The 16,856-nt window shown below is 49.1% G+C and overlaps 1 protein-coding gene across 1 annotated transcript in view; it reads left to right on the top strand.

Moving 5' to 3' along the window:
- Positions 1-16,856, top strand: part of LOC134968805 (uncharacterized) — a 36,563-nt gene that overhangs the window by 13,024 nt on the left and 6,683 nt on the right. The window contains exon 4 of the mRNA XM_063944292.1: positions 14,326-14,464. Coding sequence (XP_063800362.1) covers positions 14,326-14,464 — 139 coding nt within the window. The remainder of the gene's footprint in view (positions 1-14,325; positions 14,465-16,856) is intronic.

Below are 16,856 nucleotides of genomic sequence, written 5' to 3'. Positions count from 1 at the left end.
TCTGGAAGTTGAACGAAAGTACAAGGTAAGTTTCATAAGGATGACAGGGCTGCCCTGGGCTAATAATACAGTAGGGGGCTGGATATGACAGAGATCAGGGCTGGAGAGACAGAAGGGGGCTGGATATGACAGAGTACAGGGCTAGAGAGACAGAAGGGGGATGGATATGACAGAGTACAGGGCTGGAGAGACAGAAGGGGGATGGATATGACAGAGTACAGGGCTGGATAGACAGAAGGGGGCTGGATATGACAGAGAGCAGGGCTGGAGAGACAGAAGGGGGCTGGATATGACAGAGTACAGGGCTGGAGAGACAAAAGGGGGCTGGATATGACAGAGTACAGGGCTGGAGAGACAGGAGGGGGCTGGATATGACAGAGTATAGGGCTGGAGAGACAGAAGGGGGCTGGATATGACAGAGTACAGGGCTGGAGAGACAGAAGGGGGCTGGATATGACAGAGTACAGGGCTGGAGAGACAGAAGGGGGCTGGATATGACAGAGTACAGGGCTGGAGAGACAGAAAGGGGCTGGATATGACAGAGTACAGGGCTGGAGAGACAGAAGGGGGCTGGATATGACAGAGTGCAGGGCTGGAGAGACAGAAGGGGGCTGGATATGACAGAGTACAGGGCTAGAGAGACAGAAGGGGGCTGGATATGACAGAGAGCAGGGCTGGAGAGACAGAAGGGGGCTGGATATGACAGAGTACAGGGCTAGAGAGACAGAAGGGGGCTGGATATGACAGAGTACAGGGCTGGAGAGACAGAAGGGGGCTGGATATGACAGAGTGCAGGGCTGGAGAGAGAGAAGGGGGCTGAATATGACAGAGATCAGGGCTGGAGAGACAGAAGGGGACTGGAAATGACAGAGATCAGGGCTGGAGAGACAGAAGGGGGCTGGATATGACAGAGAGCAGGGCTGGAGAGACAGAAGGGGCTGGATGTGAAAGAGAGCAGGGCTGGAGAGACAGAAGGGGGGTGGATATGACAGAGTACAGGGCTGGAGAGACAAAAGTGGCTGGATTTGACAGAGTAAAGGGCTGGAGAGACAGAAGGGGCTGGATATGAGGATATGACAAAGTACAGGGCTGGAGAGACAGAAGGGGGCTGGATATGACAGACTACACTGCTGGAGAGACAGAAGGGGGCTGGATATGACAGAGTACAGGGCTGGAGAGACAGAATGGGGCTGGATATGACAGAGTACAGGGCTGGAGAGACAGTAGGGGGCTGGATATGACAGAGTACGGGGCTGGAGAGACAGAAAGGGGCTGGATATGACAGTACAGGGCTGGAGAGACAGGAGGGGGCTGGATATGACAGAGTACAGGGCTGGAGAGACAGAAGGGGGCTGGATATGACAGAGTACAGGGCTAGAGAGACAGAAGGGGGCTGGATATGACAGAGTACAGGGCTGGAGAGACAGAAGGGGGCTGGATATGACAGAGTACAGGGCTAGAGAGACAGAAGGGGGCTGGATATGACAGAGAGCAGGGCTGGAGAGACAGAAGGGGGCTGGATATGACAGAGATCAGGGCTGGAGAGACAGAAGGGGACTGGAAATGACAGAGATCAGGGCTGGAGAGACAGAAGGGGGCTGGATATAACAGAGAGCAGGGCTGGAGAGACAGAAGGGGCTGGATATGACAGAGAGCAGGGCTGGAGAGACAGAAGGGGGGTAGATATGACAGAGTACAGGGCTGGAGAGACAGAAGGGGGGGGGTATGACAGAGAGCAGGGCTGGAGAGACAGAAGGGGGCTGGATATGACAGAGTACAGGGCTGGAGAGAAAGAAATGGGCTGGATATGACAGAGTTGAGGGCTGGAGAGACAGAAGGGGGCTGGATATGACAGAGAGCAGGACTGGAGAGACAGAAGGGGGCTGGATATGACAGAGTTGAGGGCTGGAGAGACAGAAGGGGGCTGGATATGACAGAGTACAGGACTGGAGAGACATTAGGGGGCTGGATATGACAGAGTGGAGGGCTGGAGAGACAGAAGGGGGCTGGATATGACAGAGTACAGGGCTGGAGAGACATTAGGGGGCTGGATATGACAGAGTGCAGGGCTGGAGAGACAGAAGGGGGCTGGATATGACAGAGTACAGGGCTAGAGAGACAGAAGGGGTCTGGATATGACAGAGAGCAGGGCTGGAGAGACAGAAGGGGGCTGGATATGACAGAGTACAGGGCTAGAGAGACAGAAGGGGGCTGGATATGACAGAGAACAGGGCTGGAGAGACAGAAGGTGGCTGGATATGACAGAGTGCAGGGCTGGAGAGACAGAAGGGGGCTGGATATGACAGAGAGCAGGGCTGGAGAGACAGAAGGGGGCTGTATATGACAGAGTATAGGGCTGGAGAGACAGGAGGGGGCTGGATATGACAGAGAGCAGGGCTGGAGAGACAGAAGTGGGCTGGATATGACAGAGTACAGGGCTGGAGAGACAGAAGGGGGCTGGATATGACAGAGTACAGGGTTGGAGAGACAGAAGGGGGCTGGATATGACAGAGTACAGGGCTGGAGAGACAGGAGGGGGCTTGATATGACAGAGTACAGGGCTGGAGAGACAGAAGGGGGCTGGATATGACAGAGTACAGGGCTGGAGAGACAGAAGGGGGCTGGATATGACAGAGTACAGGGCTAGAGAGACAGAAGGGGGCTGGATATGACAGAGTACAGGGCTGGAGAGACAGAAAGGGGCTGGATATGACAGAGTACAGGGCTAGAGAGACAGAAGGGGGCTGGATATGACAGAGAGCAGGGCTGGAGAGACAGAAGGGGGCTGGATATGACAGAGTACAGGGCTAGAGAGACAGAAGGGGGCTGGATATGACAGAGTGCAGGGCTGGAGATACAGAAGGGGGCTGGATATGACAGAGATCAGGGCTGGAGAGACAGAAGGGGGCTGGATATGACAGAGATCAGGGCTGGAGAAACAGAAGGGGACTGGAAATGACAGAGATCAGGGCTGGAGAGACAGAAGGGGGCTGGATATGACAGAGAGCAGGGCTGGAGAGACAGAAGGGGCTGGATATGACAGAGAGCAGGGCTGGAGAGACAGAAGTGGGGTGGATATGACAGAGTACAGGGCTGGAGAGACAGAAGTGGCTGGATTTGACAGAGTAAAGGGCTGGATAGACAGAAGAGGGCTGGATATGACAGAGAGCAGGGCTGGAGAGACAGAAATGGGCTGGATATGACAGAGTTGAGGGCTGGAGAGACAGAAGGGGGCTGGATATGACAGAGTACAGGGCTGGAGAGACAGAAGTGGGGTGGATATGACAGAGTACAGGGCTGGAGAGACAGAAGTGGCTGGATTTGACAGAGTAAAGGGCTGGATAGACAGAAGGGGGCTGGATATGACAGAGAGCAGGGCTGGAGAGACAGAAGGGGGCTGGATATGACAGAGTACAGGGCTGGAGAGACAGAAATGGGCTGGATATGACAGAGTTGAGGGCTGGAGAGACAGAAGGGGGCTGGATATGACAGACTTGAGGGCTGGAGAGACAGAAGGGGGCTGGATATGACAGAGTACAGGGCTGGAGAGACATTAGGGGGCTGGATATGACAGAGTGGAGGGCTGGAGAGACAGAAGGGGGCTGGATATGACAGAGTACAGGGCTGGAGAGACATTAGGGGGCTGGATATGACAGAGTGGAGGGCTGGAGAGACAGAAGGGGGCTGGATATGACAGAGAGCAGGGCTGGAGAGACAGAAGGGGGCTGGATATGACAGAGTACAGGGCTGGAGAGACAGAAGGGGGCTGGATATGACAGAGCAGGGCTGGAGAGACAGAAGGGGGCTGGATATGACAGAGTACAGGGCTGGAGAGACAGAAGGGGGCTGGATATGACAGAGCAGGGCTGGAGAGACAGAAGAGGCTGGATATGACAGAGCAGGGCTGGAGAGACAGAAGGGGGCTGGATATGACAGAGAGCAGGGCTAATGAGACAGAAGGGGGCTGGATATGAAAGTGCAGGGCTAGAGAAACAGAAGGGGGCTGGATATGACAGAGTTGAGGGCTGGATAGACAGAAGGGGGCTGGATATGACAGTGTTGAGGGCTGGAGAGACAGAAGGGGGCTGGATATGACAGAGTACAGGGCTGGAGTGACAGAAGGGGGCTGGATATGACAGTGTTGAGGGCTGCAGAGACAGAATGGGGCTGGATATGATAGAGTACAGCGCTGGAGAGACAGAAGGAGGCTGGACTTGACAGAGTTGAAGGCCGGAGAGACAGAAGGGGACTGGATATGACAGAGTACAGGGCTGGAGAGACAAAAGAGGGCTGGATATAGCAATTTACAGGGCTGGAGAGACAGAAGCTGAATATGACAAAGTACACGGCTGGAGAGACAGAAGGGGGCTGGATATGACAGAGTTGAGGGCTTGAGAGACAGAAGCTGGATATGACAAAGTACAGGGCTGAAGAGACAGAAAAGGGGTGGATATGACAGAGTTCAGGGCTGGATATGACAGAGTACAGGGCTTGAGAGACAGAAGGGGGCTGGATATGACAGAGTACAGGGCTGGAGAGACAGAAGGGGGCTGGATATGACAGAGTACAGGGCTAGAGAGACAGAAGGGGGCTGGATATGACAGAGTACAGGGCTGGAGAGACAGAAGGGGGCTGGATATGACAGAGTACAGGGCTAGAGAGACAGAAGGGGGCTGGATATGACAGAGTACAGGGCTGGAGAGACAGAAGGGGGCTGGATATGACAGAGTACAGGGCTAGAGAGACAGAAGGGGCCTGGATATGACAGAGAGCAGGGCTGGAGAGACAGAAGGGGGCTGGATATGACAGAGTACAGGGCTAGAGAGACAGAAGGGGGCTGGATATGACAGAGTACAGGGCTGGAGAGACAGAAGGGGGCTGGATATGACAGAGTGCAGGGCTGGAGAGACAGAAGGGGGCTGGATATGACAGAGATCAGGGCTGGAGAGACAGAAGGGGACTGGAAATGACAGAGATCAGGGCTGGAGAGACAGAAGGGGGCTGGATATGACAGAGAGCAGGGCTGGAGAGACAGAAGGGGGCTGGATATGACAGAGTACATGGCTGGAGAGACAGAAATGGGCTGGATATGACAGAGTTGAGGGCTGGAGAGACAGAAGGGGGCTGGATATGACAGAGTTTAGGGCTGGAGAGACAGAAGGGGGCTGGATATGACAGAGTACAGGGCTGGAGAGACAGAAGGGGGCTGGATATGACAGAGCAGGGCTGGAGAGACAGAAGGGGCTGGATATGACAGAGCAGGGCTGGAGAGACAGAAGGGGGCTGGATATGACAGAGAGCAGGGCTGATGAGACAGAAGGGGGCTGGATATGAAAGTGCAGGGCTAGAGAAACAGAAGGGGGCTGGATATGACAGAGTTGAGGGCTGGAGAGACAGAAGGGGGCTAGATATGACAGAGTAGAGTGCTGGAGAGACAGAAGGGGACTGGATATGACAGAGTACAGGGCTGGAGAGACAGAAGGGGGCTGGATATGACAGTGTTGAAGGCCGGAGAGACAGAAGGGGACTGGATATGACAGAGTACAGGGCTGGAGAGACAAAAGAGGGCTGGATATGACAGAGTACAGGGCTGGAGAGACAGAAGGGGACTGGATATGACAGAGTACAGGGCTGGAGAGACAGAAGGGGGCTGGATATGACAGTGTTGAAGGCCGGAGAGACAGAAGGGGACTGGATATGACAGAGTACAGGGCTGGAGAGACAAAAGAGGGCTGGATATGGCAATTTACAGGGCTGGAGAGACAGAAGCTGAATATGACAAAGTACACGGCTGGAGAGACAGAAGGGGGCTGGATATGACAGAGTTGAGGGCTTGAGAGACAGAAGCTGGATATGACAAAGTACAGGGCTGAAGAGACAGAAAAGGGGTGGATATGACAGAGTTCAGGGCTGGATATGACAGAGTACAGGGCTTGAGAGACAGAAGGGGGCTGGATATGACAGAGTACAGGGCTGGAGAGACAGAAGGGGGCTGGATATGACAGAGTTGAGGGTTGGAGAGACAGACGGGGGCTGTATATGACAGAGATCAGGGCTGGAGAGACAGAAGGGGGCTAGATATGACAGAGTACAGAGCTGAGGAGGCAGAAGGGGGCTGGATATGACAGAGATCAGGGCTGGAGAGACAGAAGGGGACTGGATATGACAGAGTACAGGGCTGGAGAGACAGAAGGGGGCTGGATATGACAGAGAGCAGGGCTGGAGAGACAGAAGGGGGCTGGATATGACAGAGAGCAGGGCTGGAGAGACAGAAGGGGGCTGGATATGACAGAGATCAGGGCTGGAGAGACAGAAGGGGGCTGGATATGACAGAGAGCAGGGCTGGAGAGACAGAAAGGGGCTGGATATGACAGATCAGGGCTGGAGAGACAGAAGGGGGCTGGATATGACAGAGTACAGGGCTGGAGAGACAGAAGGGGGCTGGATATGACAGAGATCAGGGCTGGAGAGACAGAAGTGGGCTTGATATGACAGAGATCAGGGCTGGAGAGACAGAAGGGGGCTGGATATGACAGAGATCAGGGCTGGAGAGACAGAAGGGGGCTGGATATGACAGTGTACAGGGCTGGAGAGACAGAAGAGGTCTGGATATGACAGAGTACAGGGTTGGAGAGACAGAAGGGGGCTGGATATGACAGAGAGCAGGGCTGGAGAGACAGAAGGGGGCTGGATATGACAGAGATCAGGGCTGGAGAGACAGAAGGGGGCTGGATATGACAGAGTACAGGGCTGGAGAGACAGAAGGGGCTGGATATGACAGAGTACAGGGCTGGAGAGACAGAAGAGGTCTGGATATGACAGAGTTGAGGGTTGGAGAGACAGAAGGGGCTGGATATGACAGAGTACAGGGCTGGAGAGACAGAAGGGGCTGGATATGACAGAGTACAGGGCTGGAGAGAAAGAAGGGGGCTGGATATGACAGAGTACAGGGCTGGAGAGACAGAAGGGGGCTGGATATGACAGAGTACAGGGCTGGAGAGACATTAGGGGGCTGGATATGATAGTGTTGAGGGCTGTAGAGACAGAAGGGGGCTGGATATGAGGATATGACAGAGTACAGTGCTGGAGAGACAGGAGGGGGCTGGATATGACAGAGATGAGGGCTGGATATGACAGAGTACAGGGCTGGAGAGACAGAAGGGGGCTGGATATGACAGAGTACAGGACTGGAGAGACAGAAGGGGGCTGGATATGACAGAGTACAGGGCTGGAGAGACAGGAGGGGGCTGGATATGACAGAGATGAGGGCAGGATATGACAGAGTACAGGAAGGGAGAAAAGGAGCGCCGTCGCTCAGGAAGGGAGAAAAGGAGCGACGTCACTCAGGAATGGTGAAAATGACCGACGTCGCTCAGGAAGGGGGAAAAGGAGCGACGTTGCTCAGGAAGGGGGAAAAGGAGCCACGTCGCTCAGGAAGGGAGAAAAGGAGCGACGTCGCTCAGGAAGGGGGAAAAGGAGCGACGTCGCTCAGGAAGGGGGAAAAGGAGCGACGTTGCTCAGGAAGGGGGAAAAGGAGCGACGTCGCTCAGGAAGGGGGAAAAGGAACGACGTCGCTCAGGAAGGGAGAAAAGGAGCGACGTCGCTCAGGAAGGGTGAAAATGACCGACGTCGCTCAGGAAGGGGGAAAAGGAGCGACGTTGCTCAGGAAGGGGGAAAAGGAGCGACGTCGCTCAGGAAGGGGGAAAAGGAGCCACGTCGCTCAGGAAGGGAGAAAAGGAGCGACGTCGCCGGTTTTTGAGAGCTATACACAAACTTCCGCTATCCCTTGAATGTATCTAGAGGATGGCCACAACGGATATTGGATATACCCCATTTTCAACTGCACAAGCAGCCCCCCATAAGCAGAGCCGGCCCTAACCAATATGATGCCCTAGGCAAGATTTTGGCTGGTGCCCCCTAGCACCACCGCTGGTTCTGCCTCTGACCTTGCACCTCTTTCCCAGCACCATCACCCCTCACCCATAGCAGTCCTTATACCCCCTATATTTAAATAGGAACAGTTCGCACATTTGACGCACAGCCCAAAATGGGGCATCTTCTTGCTGGGAAGGGGCATGGCCACACAATAGTAATCCCAATTCCAATTACGCCACACAGCACTGCAACTTTATTCACATTTTATCTTGCGATAGTGTCCATAATTCATATTACATCCCACAGTAGTATCACTTTACCTTATAAACGTTACTCCTCACAGTAGAGCCCCTTATTCACATTACATCACACTGAATTGCTCCTTATTAACATTACACCACACCTTATTGCTCTTTATTCACATTAGACGACACAGTAATGCCCTTTCTATATGCAACACCACATAGTAGAGCACCTTATACACATAATTCCTCACATTAGTAATGCATTTATACATAATTCCACACAGTAATGCCCCTTACACATATGAGACACATTAATGTCCTTATAAACATAATGCGCCTTACACATTATGACAACCTTTATTAATGCCCTTTTACACATAATGTACCTTACACATATGGCGCACATTATTAATGCCCTTATACACATAATGACACACATAGTGCCCCCTCACATTTGCTGCACATTATTAGTGCCCCTATACACATCATGACACACATACAGTAGTACCCTGTTACACATATGCCGCACATTATTGATGCTCTTATACACATAATGACACACATAGTGCCCCCTACACATATGTTGCACATTATTAATGCATTTTTACATGACACACATAATGCTCCTTACACATATTCTGAACACTACTGCACAACCAACCCACTCACATGCACACAGCACTCACACTTCCACTAACACTGTGACCTCTGCCTCTGCTTGGATACAGATGTGTCCTCACAAATCTTGCATCAATGCTAACGTCGGGCACCTTTTCTTAATGAAAATGCATCTTATTTACATTGCTGTTGGCTAGGATGCACAAGCAGCTTCTGCTGATTAAACTGATATGCAGCATGCCTATATACTGTGTGAGACTGTGGCTGTATCTGCATATGAAATGCTACATACAGAATATAGGCATGCCGCATATCACTTTAATCAGCAGAAGTTGCTGATGCCCCTAGGCATATCAAATGCCCTAGGCAATTGCCTAGTTTGCCTATGCCTATGGCCGGCTCTGCCCATAAGTTTCCATTTCCGGTAATTCGCAGTGAGGAGGGATCCATAGAATGAAGGAGTGAGGAATTATGTCATATTGGGAGGGACCACACATCACATTTTGAATGCGAAACATCACATGCATTGCTGCATATAGTAACGCTCTGTACAATTCTAGTTAAAATCACAAAGGACAGCCCTTTGCAATATGAGGACTTCTGCGTTTATGACCCAGGAGTGTCCCCATACAGTGTCCCTCACATGAGAGAGCAGCGGGGAACACTTGATGGGACCCTATTGGAGTCCTCTCTTGGTATTTTGCAGCGACAAGCCCATAGGCTTCTAGCCAATGCCAAGTTCATACATCCACCTCCTTTCCGAAGGCACCCAACGTGATATGCAGGAATTATGGTGACGAACTCTTACATGTACGCTTACTTCTGTAAGACGTGTTGAAAACTCATAAAGGTTTCTTTTACGATCCTTAAACTCTCCTCACATAAGCGGGTGAACCCCAATGGCCCTCGTAACAAATCAGAGCCAGAGATACAATCCAATTAGGACAAGGACACTCTTTTTTATTTTCAGAGTCAAATAAAAGGTAAACAAAAAAGCCATACCATATGGGGAAAGGCAAAAGATGGTGTTTGAGCTGATAGCAATGGACCCGGATACCAATTGCTATTAATTCCCCACTATGGATAGGCTGATCTGTAACCCACCAAAAACACTGTGTCGACGCGTTTCGACGCTGTGCAGCATCTTTTTCAAGATTCACAGTGTATAATCACCCTGGAATACAGCGTGTTTTGCCTGGTCAGATAGAAAAGTCTATTTGGGACTATACCAACACTTCCATTCTCCGTATTACACAGCGGTGAAAGACTCATCTTCAATGCAGTATTACACTATGTTGTGTTTTTTATTTTTATTTTCATATTGATTGGACCACACCTGTCCATTGGGACAAAGCCGGATTTCTGGGACATTGAGCGCAAAGTGAGATCGTACCTTTTCTTTTTTCTAGCCAATGCCATCTACACGGCTGTGTACATATGTGGAATTCGGTAAACCAAAACCGCATGTTCAGAGTTTTGACCACATTTTGCTCTTAGTGTATCCCACCCATTTAAACTAAAATTGTAGGGTAGTAACAGAATGGAAATACTACTAAGAAGGGATGTGTCAGGGACCAAAGAAAGGTTATACAGGTTCAGACTCCCATATCCAAAATTCCAAAATATGGAATATTACAAGATCCATAAAATTTTCAGTATGACCGAGATAGTGACACATTTGCTTTCTGATGGTTCAATGTCATCCTAACCCTCTATTCCATGCTTACTTCTGCCTCATCTGTGTCACCCTGTCTGTCTGCCCCTCCCCTTTAGAATGTAAGCTCTCACGAGCAGGGCCCTCTACCCTCATGTGCTTTTCCTTCTCTTACTTAGACTGATTTCTATTCTATACTCCCTACAACGGCTCCTGATTCTCAGTTTCTGCCTCCTTGATGCTTATTTCATTGTTATAACCACTGATGCAGCCCATTTGTTTATGAACTTTGTTAGGCGCTGCAGAACCCTTGTGGCGCCATATAATTAAAGGATAATACAAACACTAATAATAATACACAAACTTCGTTTCATGCACAAAAAGATTTAAAAAAATTCTATAAAATGACCTTCAGGCTGTGAATATAAATAGTATCTGAAACATAAATGATTTCTGTGTTTAGAATTTTCTCCAAGATATCTCATTATGGTATGCAAAAAATAAAAAATACGGGAAAATAGGATATCCAAAATACATCTGGTCCGGAGCATTTTGGATACGAGAGAGATTCCACCTGCAAGACCATGCGGGGTGACAGTACGTGACCTTTCGCCAAGTCAGCGCAATCGGCTGTATAACAAAACCTCAGCATTCCTCATTCCTCTGAAAGTTCAATTTCAATTATCCATTTATCATTCCATTCTCATGTGAGAAACAATTATTAATACTTCAGTTATTTGCTGTTCATCATTAACACTGTCACACTCCCAGGGAACGACAAGATCTGAGAGGATATAAATTATTCACGTGAATGTTTCACACACCACCCCTGGGATACGCACCTTGTTAACACGGAAACTGCCGTGTGTGACATAGCTAATGGAAAGTGAGGATTAACATGTGAAAAAAAACAATAGTCGTTTGCTCTATTGTCTAAATTAATAATTTAACAGGGTGGAAAAAAAGTCTCGGTGTGATATTCATAATGGCTTCAAACGTGTGAATCTGAGAACACAGGGAAAAGATGAAGAAAGTTTGAGTTGAGCTGATGGTGCAAAGTTACTAGGTTCGTCGCACCGGAGTTGTAGAGGCCACTAGTCATCTACTCATTAGCTAAGCCACTGGCTTATCAGAGTGGGGAAGTATACACAGAAGTTGCACCGGCTTCGATGACTGGTTGAGTTTACACATGGATGGAATCTCCACTGAGTGAAAGAATTAGTTGGGAAGCTAGTGGTCTACCAATACGTGAGGATGACAATGGGTAAGGGCCTAATTCAGACCTGATTGCAGCAGCACATTTGTTAACTAATGGGCAAAATCATGTTGCACTGCAGGTGGGGCAGATATATCATTTGGAGAGAGAGTTAGATTTGGGTGGGTTATATATTGTTTCTGTGCAGGGTAAATACTGGCTGCTTTATTTTTACACTGTAATTTAGATTTCAGTTTGAACACACCACACCCAAATCTAACTCTCTCTGCACATGTTACATCTGCCCCCCCCCCCCCCCTCCCCTGCAGTGCACATGGTTTTGCCCATTAGCTAACAAATTTGCTGCTGCGATCAGGTCTGAATTAGGCCCTATGTGTGCTGCAGGTGGTACCAACCATTGCTGCAGATCTGTGAGAGGCAGCAAAGTTGAGATGTTACAGGAAGGGGGCAGTATTTACTCCCACTGCAGTGCCCATACTCTTGCTGACAGTCATTGTGCCGCTAATAAGATGATTGCAAGTGATTGGTGTTGCACTGTACTTTCTCCTGTCATTGGATTTGATGCAGGGAAGGATGGGAAAAATATTCTGGAGGGTTTTTTTTTCTTTCTTTTTTTCCCCTCCTAAATTTTAGAGATGTGCGCTGCCCCCTGTGTTTTGGTTTAGGATCTTGATTCATCCTCATGTTCTGGTTTTGAAAAACCACTCTGGATCTGGAGTTATTTAATTTTTTTTAATGATAAAAATAGCTAAAATCATGTAAATTTGTGCAATCCAAGACCCAAAATTTGGATTTAAAATCTGAATTCCGAACCATGGGAAGATCCGAACCGTTTATTTCGGATCTCCTCCAGTGATCAGGACTGGATTTTGGTTCAGAACTAAAACATTTGAGTGGGTTCTGATTTCTGGAGAACCGAAACACATTTCTTAAATATTGCTTCTTTGACCCTGAATAAATTTTTAAATATCTAATGTCAACAAAGGGATATATACGTGCTGCTTTATTTTACGTGTTATCATTTTGTCTTCTGAGGGGTTTTATATTTATTTTTTGCAACATTGTTACTAATCGGTTTCCTGCTTTATTTAATTATAATATTCCATCCCAGGAAATGAAATCTCAGCTTACATTACAATAGGCAGAGTTTTGACTCAACTTTGAAATTTTTTGGATTGACCAGGGAAGATTGAAGTGGCTATTCTTTCCCGCTTTAGAAGGTGTAATGTTTTTGTACATAAATGGAGCCAGCAACTGAACCCTGGTCACACCGCAGACTGGACGTGGAATATATTTTAGCGCTGTGTGCAAGAAACAGCATCTGCGCCCCCCCATATCACATACAAAACAGGGCCAGTGCACACCATAGGCGTGTGCCAAAAATATAGGGGTGATGGCTTCATGGGGAAGATAACAAAATAATACCAATTCATATTATGCTGTACAGAAGTCTCCATTATTCAATTTATGCTGCACAGTAGCGCCACTTGCGTATATAATATCCGATCCCCGCTGCCAGTGTTACAGTGAGTGAATGCAGCCGAACAACTGAGCCGCAGTCTCACTGTCCTGAAGGGACGGAAGTTGTCAGCGCTCAATGTAACTCCGGCACACAGGGGTGATGGGAAGGGGGATCGGGCATTATAGTCTGCGTGGCTCACTGCCACTGTATATTCCGGAGGTGGCAGCATGGGTGGGGGGATCAGGCAGTATTGCCAGCGGCCCAGTTTAACCTCCCGTCAGGGGAAGGGGGTGTCTGGGCTGCAGTATAAGCTCAAGGCAGTGGGGATGGGGTGGGATCGGGCATTGCTGCCCGCGGCTGCACAGTACACCGAAACTATGGGTGTTGCCGGCGGTACTGCATCCCACAGTGCATATGTGCTGTGTGCAAGGCACTGCTGGCACACACCTAGTGACGGCTCTGGTTTTCTTGGTCATGTTTGGTCATTGGCTATTCTGCAGTGGAAAAGAACAGAAGCCCACCAGTCTGGGTGCAATTTATTTTAAGTGTATTCCCTTCGCTAAAACGTTTAATAATATTAATGACACTTGTATGAGCGGTGTTATCTGTCACTGGACGACAATCAATAATATGTAAAATCCAGCAATGTTAATGTACAGTGGGTGACTGCAATCTCAGTTCTCCTCCTACAGTACATGAGTGTAGAGTGTTATTTTACGGCGCACTTTCTCAGGCAATGCTTACCTTACTATTCCTGCCTCTTTATGTTCATATTATGTGGCTCACTTTATTATTTTGTTTACCTTACTTAAACAGTAAAGAGAATGAATCCCTACCAGCAGGCGCCTTCTCCAGCAATCCTTCCATTACACGTCTGTTTATATTACGCATCTGCAGCAACGCACAATGGGGCACAGCTCCCTTTACTGCGCGCTCCTATTGTTACACTGTGACACGGAGAACCTGCGGCACTCACAGGCTGCTGAAATACTACAATACCACAAAGGTTTGAAATACATTGTATCTTTTTCAATCCTTAATTCACAATGCCATATCTCCTCTCGGCGGGCTCTTGCAAAATCGCGCAGATGACTAAGAGCCAAGCGAGATGTTTCGGTGCCTAATGACCATTTTTCCAGAAAATAAAAAAAAAAGGAAGGAGCCGGGCTTCCAGTGAAAAGACATGAAGACATTTACAAGCAGATCTTTAACCTAATGATTTTTTTTGCCTCCCTTTTCTTATCTTCTCTTGTAGACTGCCAGATCTCTGCGCTATTGTGACATGTCTCAGCGTGTAAGGGCGACCGCTCAAAGCTGTCTGGTGGTATTGAGACAGCTGCTGAAATATCTTCCTTTTCACACCCAGGAGAGGAGGAAAAAAATGCAAAAAGTAGGTATTGTATACACACGACTTAATCAATAACCTTCGCATGTGTCTTTATGTTACCCAGCATGCACCTGTGCCTCACATGCACCATCTCAGGTTGGCAATTTGGTTTGTGTTGTTACTTCTAGAGCCCAATTACAAGTCATTAGCGCCCCTGTGATAGGATTCTCTGCTTCAATAATCTCCTGCCACTGCCAATAAAATGCACATGGAATCCGCGGCCTTATTTCAGCTTTAATTTTAATGAAGTGCTACTTCAATTTGCATCCAAATTGATTTTATTATGGTAAATATTTTATTCCAGATTAACGTGGTGTAATTGCAATGCGCATATCATTGATCAAACGCAGGAACCTGACCTTGCCAGCGGTTGGTGCGGATATCATTGCTGTCACCTTGTCGGAGCTGGAGATGGAACGGACGTTATGGAAAAGTGGGACCGTGATGGAGAACGGTTTTTCCCGACTTTCTTCTTGGCACCTATTGGAACTAATACACATATAAAAGGGCCGCCCCAAATACATAATTTGCAGAAGGCCATCTACCTCTGCTGACTGTACACTATTTGAGAGTTTACTACTTAACCCAAAGGGTTGTCTACCAAAAATAAAAAATAGGGGAGAGCACGGCCGCCATCAGGGGGGAACTGCCAAAAGTGCAGTCCCGGGCCCAGACACTAACCGAAAGTGAGACTATGCCCCAGTCCTACCGGGTTGGGGCTGCGTTACCGGCTGCTGGGATCCCGGCGGTCAGCATCCCAACTGCAAGATGCCGGTGGGGGCAAGCAGAACCAACCCATAATGCGCTCGCCACGCTGCGGGCTCGGCGGCGAGCTGCAATCGCCACAGTTTCTATTCCTACTCTATGGGTGTCGTGGACACCCACGAGTGGGAATAGTCCCTTCTAGTTGCCATGCCGACTATCGGTATTTTGAGGCTTCGGGATGTAGGGGGAGTTATAACTACATCCCATCTTACCACCCACCGCCCATTATTATCTACGTAACATGAGAGGGGGCCCCGGTCCTCCCACCTGCTGGCCAATTGTACCACTTGAAAGTAAGAGGGGTCCCAGTCCTACCGCCCGCCGCCTGCTGTCCACTAGTACTGCTGGACAGTGAGAGGGGGAGCATGAGGGGCATCTGGAAGTTGAACGAAAGTACAAGGTAAGTTTCATAAGGATGACAGGGCTGCCCTGGGCTAATAATACAGTAGGGGGCTGGATATGACAGAGATCAGGGCTGGAGAGACAGAAGGGGGCTGGATATGACAGAGTACAGGGCTAAATGTAGCCTTATATCAGGCTATATAATATAATATATATATATATATATATGTATAAATAGACATAGAGGTTATAAACTGATATAATTGTATTTTGGTAATATGTATATATATGTTAATGAAATTTATATGTGGGAATAGTAGATGTATATATGTTTTATAAACAGTAGGGTAACGTGTACATTTATTGTGCCTGTATATGTATATATATATACCCATCGGAGCTGTATTGATGGATTGGTGAAGGGGCAGGATAGCACAGTGATGGGTGAGGTGGGTTTAATAATAATACTAGTGGATAGGGTTTTAAGGGTTGTTGCTGCTGTGGGGGAGGACCCGCGCGCCGGTAACAGAGGGCCGTGTGCAATACTAGAGGGGGCCACGAGCCGGTAACAGAGAGCCGTGTGCAATACTAGAGGGGGCCACGAGCCGGTAACAGCGGGCCGTGTGCAAGAGAAAGGGTCCGCGAGCGGGTAGATATGTATATATAAGGCGCTCCCGCCGGCGGACGTTAGACTGCAGATCCCCCTCTCAGTGCTCGCACCTAGGTCTCCAGCGCTGCTAAGAGCTGTAGCACTGTAAACATTACAGCAGCGGCAGGAGTAGCTTAGGGTGCGCAGCCAGAGAGGGCAATTGGAAGGGATAAATAGACAATGCGCCAGGAAGCTGCTGCTGACTGACCTTGTTATCGCTGAGGTGTCAGGTGGAGAGGCGGAGATCGCGCCAGGAGCCGCCGCTGTGGTGTTGTGCCGACGGTGATGTTCGGGTGAGCGGCGGTGCAAGGCTGGATCCATCGGAGGTGATGGCATGGCGCCATGGCAACACTGACGCCAACGGCAGAATTAGCTTACCCTTCCCTCTAGAGGCAGAGCAGAAGCAGAGGCCCAATAAGCAGTAGAGGGGCGGAGCCTGCCTGACAGTTGCTGATCAGAGGAGGAGTCGGGGGAGCACTCAGAGCAGTACCGTTGTGCTGTGGATATGTAAGTGAAAAACAAAGCTACCACTTACTTAATACTATGCACAGCAGACAGTAATAAGCTGAGGAACATTTAACTTATACTAGGATAGAAGCAGCAGCACTAAGCAGTGACCATAGACTATTAAGGCAGCAGTTTA

This window comes from Pseudophryne corroboree, chromosome 11 (genome assembly GCF_028390025.1).
Source record: "Pseudophryne corroboree isolate aPseCor3 chromosome 11, aPseCor3.hap2, whole genome shotgun sequence".
Classification (NCBI taxonomy): Eukaryota; Metazoa; Chordata; class Amphibia; order Anura; family Myobatrachidae; genus Pseudophryne; species Pseudophryne corroboree.
This window is presented reverse-complemented; position numbering and strand designations above follow the sequence as displayed.